This window comes from Sorex araneus, chromosome 5 (assembly GCF_027595985.1).
Source record: "Sorex araneus isolate mSorAra2 chromosome 5, mSorAra2.pri, whole genome shotgun sequence".
NCBI lineage: Eukaryota > Metazoa > Chordata > Mammalia > Eulipotyphla > Soricidae > Sorex > Sorex araneus.
In genome coordinates this window covers 46,132,777-46,138,776 of record NC_073306.1, presented here as the reverse complement: position 1 = coordinate 46,138,776, position 6,000 = coordinate 46,132,777, and the positions used below count along the sequence as shown (strand labels likewise).

At 62.5% G+C, this 6,000-nt stretch overlaps 1 protein-coding gene across 5 annotated transcripts in view; it reads left to right on the top strand.

Annotated features, from left to right (window-relative positions):
* The first annotated feature begins 231 nt into the window (after nucleotides 1-231).
* Nucleotides 232-6,000, top strand: part of PTPRU (protein tyrosine phosphatase receptor type U) — a 78,761-nt gene continuing 72,992 nt past the window's right edge. For all 5 annotated transcript variants that reach the window (XM_055138613.1, XM_004603532.2, XM_055138612.1 and 2 more), the window contains exon 1: nucleotides 232-389. In XM_055138613.1, coding sequence (XP_054994588.1) covers nucleotides 317-389 — 73 coding nt within the window. In that variant the 5' untranslated portion in view covers nucleotides 232-316. The remainder of the gene's footprint in view (nucleotides 390-6,000) is intronic.

Below are 6,000 nucleotides of genomic sequence, written 5' to 3'. Positions count from 1 at the left end.
TGGGTGCCTGGTCGGTGCAGAGGCTGTCGGGGGCGGGGGGCGTCGGGGGGCCCCAGCTAGAGACTTGCAGGACGTGGGGCGGAAGTGGGGCGGGGCGCTCCGGGGCGCGGGGACGAGAGGACCACAGGTTGCCGGCGTGGCTGCCTGCAGGGGGCGCCGCAAGACCGCCGAACGTTCGGCCGGGCCTGACGTCAGCGCCCCGCTCGCTCGGGCTCCCGCTCCGGACTCGGCGCCAGTCCCGCTCAGCGCCGCTCGGCTCCGCTCCTGCTCGGGCTCCGGCTCGGCTCCGGCGGGGCGCGGGCGGCGGCGGCGCAGCATGGGCCGCGCTCAGGCGCTCGTGCTGGCGCTCACCTTCCAGCTCTGCGCGCCCGAGACCGAGACTCCGGCAGGTACGCGCGCGCCTCGGACCCGGCCCGCCCCGGCCCGTGGCGTAGCTCGCAAGAAAGTGGGACGGTCGGGTCCCCGGCCGCTCCGAGTTTGTGGCCCGTGTGCGGGAGTGCGGCGTGCGCTATCGGGGTGCTGCGTATCTTCGAATGTTGTGTGTCCGCGAGTTTATGCGTGCAGGGGAAGGCGCCGTGTGTTGTGTGCGCACAGGCGTGTGTGGGAGAATGGTGTGTGACCCGGGGTACCGAGTCTGCTTGTCTGCCCGCGAAGTAGGCTGTGCGTGCGAGCGTGTGTGTGTGTGCGCGCGTGCAACTGTGCGTGCGTGTGTGTGTGCGTGCGTGTGTGCGTGTGTCCGTGCATCTGACTTTGGTTGTGTGCCTGGAGTTGTGGCTGCTAACGGGTTGCATTTGTTGGCGGCTTGTGTGCCACCCTGCTGTTCGGTGCGCATCTGGGAATGTGTTGTGTGTCTGTGTGGCGTGTGTGGCCGCCAGGGCTCTGTGCGTTCAGCCCGCGTGTGGAGCAGGGAAAGCGTGTAAGGTGTGTGTGTGTGTGTGTGTGTGTGTGTGAGTGTGTGTGCGTGCGTGTGTGCCAGTGCCGGCGTGGGACGTGGTCCGGACGCGTGTGGTGTGCACCGTGTGCATGCTGTGTAGGCGGGGGAGTGTCGGGGTCAGTGTGCGCCGCCCGGGGCGGCGTGTCGGGAGCTGGTGTGAGTGTGTGAGTGTGTCCTGACGTCCTGGCTGCGTGTCCAGGAATGTTGCGAGTGTTGTGTGCCGCGTCTGGGCTGTGGTTGCGTGTGTGCGCGGGGCCGGCGGAGCAGGATGTGTGTCCGCGAGTGTGTGTGTGTGTGTATGTGTGTGTGTGTCCGGCGCGCGGGGGCCTGGCACTAGTTGTCCCCGGGAGGGCCGGCCCGAGGCGGCGGGGAGGACCGGGCCGCGGCCGCCGACTCCGACATGTCGGGCGGTTTGTTGTTTCGCAAGTTGGGCGCGGGCGGGCGGCGGCGCCGGGGCTGCGGGGCGCCGGGCGGGGCGGGCCTGGCGTTCGGGGCGCCGGGGTTGGGGGGTCTCCCCCGGCACTCCCGGGCTCCGCTCGCCAACTTTGCGAGGCCTCCCCGCGGGGCGACGCCGCGGTGTGTGTGCACGCGTGTGGGCATGTGTGTGTGCGCGCGGCTGCCTGTTGTGTGATCGCCCGGACCCTGGGTACCCCGCAGCCTGATTGCGTGCGTGTGTGTGCGTGTGTATGTGCGTGTGTGCATGCGTGTATGTGTCTGTGTGCGTGCGCGCGCGTCTGATGGTGTCTGTAGAGGGTGGGCTGTGTGTCGGTCTGTGTTGCGCACCGTGTGTCATTGTGTTTTCATGTGCATGTGCGTGCCCCTCCTCCCGCGCCCAGATCCCCGGAGCCCACCCCGAGGCCAGACTGGGGCCCCCTCCAGCGGATTTGCCCCAGACTGAGAAGCTGTGCGTGTACTAGCTGGAACCCCCTCGGGTAGGGCGGGTTCCCCTTAGTGCCCAGGAGTAACGGGAGTCACAGGGAGTCGCTGGGGTCGGGGTTGGGAGCCGAGTCCAAGCGGCTGGCCCCAGCAGTCAGGCTTCCTAAGCCCCCACCTCCACCCTATCCAGGCCGCTGCGGGGTGGTGCCCTGGGACCTGGGTTGGGGATCTGGGGTGGTCCAGGGGGCGCAGCTTCCCCTCTGATTCCCGGTGCCTTGAGAAAGATGCTCAAGACCAGCTCCCTCCCTGTTTGCCCCCACCCCAGCCCCTCCTCTGGCCCTGCAGCTTAACACATCCAAGGCCAGATCCAGAGGATGCTGCCGTCTGCCCTGGCCCCCCTGGAAGAGCCAAGTTTTCAAGTGTCCAAGCTCCCGAGGCAGTCTGAAGTGTGGGAGAGTGATGTTTGGGAGGGAGACGTCAAACATTACTTCCATTTTCCTGGCCTCAGTTTTCTCATCTGTGACAATGGTGTGTGGTGCTTAGCAGGTTGTAAGGAAGGTTCTGTCTGTGAGTGCGATGGAGCAGAGGACCCGCCGGGGACAGTGCCAGAGCCCCAAAGCTCTAGTTTGAACTCAGGAGAGCCTCGGTTCACATTTTGTCTTTGCCACTTGCTGTCCTTGTGACCTTGGGCGAGTCACATCATGTCTAAAGTTCCTATTACTATTAGAGCTTAATTCAGAAGCCGTTAGTAGAGGGGTTCATTTAGCCCTGCCCTTGTTTAGGTAAAGTCAGCTCAGCTCCCAAATGTCCTTTAATGCCCCCAAGCCCGCACGTGCACACGTGTGTGTATGTGTGTGTGTGTGTGTGTGCTCTGTTTGTTGCTCTGTGTTCTAGCTCATTGTGTCCTTTGGTTGCTGGATTTCTGGACAGCAGGAATGAGGGAGAGGCTGCCCAGCGGTTTTCAGGTTGGGCAATGAAGGCTTGTCTGGGCAGCTGGCCTTCACCAGGGGCTGGGGGAGGGGACTCAGTAGGACGAGTGGAGAGTGGCCTCAGCCTTCTGCTCAGCGCCAGGCCAGGGGAAACCTGGGGAAGGGCAGCCCACCCATACCTTGCCATTTCCTGTCTGCTGAGCCTCTGCGTGTAGGACTGAGGGAGCTAGAGTGGCAGTGAGTGCCCGATGCCCCCCTCCTCCCTCCCTCCCTCCCTCCCTCCCTCCCTCCCTCACTCCCTCCCTCCCTTTGCTCCACAAGCTGCACCCACTCTCAGGATCCTTCTCTGGACTCATCATTGCCCCCCACCTTTCACTGCATGGGGACTCCAGCCTCTTCCCTCCAGCTCTCCCCTCCCTGCCCCACTCAAGGGTCCTTTCAACATTCCCGGCAGAGGCTCCCGATGGCCCCCAGCTGCAGTCGTTCCCATCCCTCCTGTCTGGAATCAGCCAGCCTGCCCATTCATATGTTCTTTGCCCCTGGCACCAGGCTCTGCCTCCCTGGCTCACTTACCTATATTCCTCCCAACCCCCACGCCATGGCCCACCCTCTCCTCTCAAGTTGTGCTTCTCCTTAGGACTTTCTTTCTCCCTTCCCCCCTCCGCCCCCTCTCGTGAGTGAGCTCCTGTCCTCCCGCAGGGGTCCTGCCTCCTCCCTCCAGCCCCCCTAGGTTACTCCCTGGTGCAGCCGGGAAGGGGAGGGCAGGGGTTCACCGCGTTGGAATGAACATTGCTGCAGTTTATTGCTTGGCCTCCCAGACAGGGAGGAGAGGGACTGGGTGTTCAGTTCACCCCTGAATCCTTTCGGCAGGGCACAGGCCTCCCGGGGCTGTAAACTGAAGGTGGGCAGGAAGCATCAAGTCCAGGGGGTCAAGGGCTGAGCAGGAGAGGCCAGAGGGGGGCGCACTGACTCCACTGAAAGTAGAGATGGAAGAAAGAGGTTTTCCCTCCAGGAATCTGGAAAATTCTGCCTAGTGGTGGGGTGTCGGGAAAAGGCCACGTAGAGGCCTCTTCTGGGGCTGTGGGTCGAGGAGGTTAAGTCCCTGCGGAGACTTTAAGCACAGGTTTCGGCCCTCCACGCCCCCTCCCCACAGAGCCAGCCCACCGCCAGCCTTTTGTGCTGAGCCCCCAGCAGCTGGGAGAGGCGTCAGTCCCAACGGTTGGGCTGAGCTTGGGAAGGGCGGGAGTGGCAGTCCCAGATCTGGGGGCCAGTCACAGTTAGTGTGCCCGGGAAGAGGAGAGCTACCCTCTGCCCGTGGGTGCAGGAGGCTAAGATATGCCATAGATGTGATCCCGACATCTGAGCAGAGTGCTCTGTGTGTGTGTGTGTGTGTGTGTGTGTGTGTGTGTGTAGATTGGGGGCACAGGACATTTGTGTGGCCTCTCAGGGTTCCGGCCACCCTACCTGTCAGGATCTGGGTTTGGTGCAGGGAGGTGACTGGTGTTTGGCTCCCCAGAAAATCTGATAGTGGGGAAGTTTTTGTCGCCAAGGGGCACATACTTGGGGTTGGTGTGTGGTGCTGTCTTGGGGGACAGACTTTCAGGACCCAGGCCCAGGGTCTAGGGCATCAGGATGTGCAAGCCTAAGAGGGTCTCTGCATCCGGAGGGGGCTGAGTGCAGGCGTCCGGATGTCAGTGTGGAGGCAACACGTGGGACTGGCTGGTAAACGTGGGGAGTTTCTGTATTCGGCAGTGGTCCCCCAGTGCCAGAATGCCGAGTGTCTGTGCATCCGGGAGTGGGGTGTCCTCGGAGGTGTCTGTCTGTGATTAGGTGTCCTGTTTCCAGGACAGGGCTGTGGCATGAGCCCTGTGGGGTGTGTCCTGGAGGTCGTGCCCAACCACGGGCTGGGGACTGGGGCTATGCTGGGGACACCCCCTTTCCTGGGACTTGCCTCCTGCTCCTCCTTTTGACCCCAGCACCAGGAGTCTCAGCAGGAGGCCCTGTGGCTCTGCTTTTCCATGAAGCCAGTCTAGAGACGCGTAACCAGACAGAACATTCTACCAGGTGGAAGCGTTCTCCCTTACACTTTAACTCAGGGGCTGGTGGTCAACGGGGGCTGTTAAATTTAAATGCAACAGAATTCAGGATGATGAAACTCCAGTCCTTCCTCTGCAGGAGGGTGTCAGGCCCGTCCTGAGTGCCATGTTGCTCGGGGCCTTGTCTCAGTCACCGTGGGCATCATTTCCCTAAGGCAGAAGGTGCTGTGGGCTCTGTGCCCGGAAGTGCGGGGCCTGCGGCAGGAGCAGGGGCCCTCAGGGGTGGACTGGGTTGCACAGGGTGTCACTCAGCAGCGGCAGGACAAAGTTCTATGGGGTCCATGGCCCCTGCCCTTACCTGGATCTTTCTTTGCAGCAGCCCCCTCCTTGCCCCTTGATCTTCCACTAGCCCCTAACCCAGGGGACTCTCTCCCCTCTCCCAGCCTGGCCCGGTGCTCAATGCTCTGCATTAAGGACATCTCTCCCCAACCCTAATGTGACAGGTGAGGTCACATGACACAGCCCCTACTTCTCGTTTGTGTGTCTTCTCCCCAGACCCCACTCTCCGCTTCCTCCACTTCCTTATGATCTAAGGTCAGTTGCCAGGCTCGTGCCAGGCCTGGAACTTGCCAGGTGGGTGCTGGCCTGCCATCCTTCCTGCTGCTCCCCTCCTGGGGCCTGCTTGTTTGCTCAGCCCAGCAGCCAGGCTCCTCCCACACTGTGTGTGTCCCCCAGGCTGTGAGTACCCCATTTACTGGGTCTTTGTCATCTCCTGTCCTCGGGGCGGGTGTCTGCTCACTGGGAACCCCTGGGAACTCACTGGGAACTCCAGAGAGTGGGGGAGCCGTGGAGGGTCATCACGGAGGGGGCCTGATATGCAGAGGGGTTGGGACCCCTGAGGTTGAGGACTCATGAGAGGTGCCTGGTGACTCGGGGAGATGAATCCCAGGGCTTGGACCCCAGACCCAAGTGGTGGCTGAGGCTTTGGAGTGAAAGAGCTGGGGCAGGGAGGGGTGGGAGGGGAAGTTGGGAGCTGCCATTGTTGGGGTTTATTTGATGGGCAAGATGACAGCTGGGAGAGGTGAGGAAGGTCCCCAGGGACAGCTGGGCACAAGAGGTCAAGCAGTGTTGGGGGGTCAACACCCAAGTATTGAGGATAATGGCAGAAGGGGGTAGAAAGAACCTGGGAACGTGGTGCAGTGGTGGTCTAAGAGGGGACGGCCAA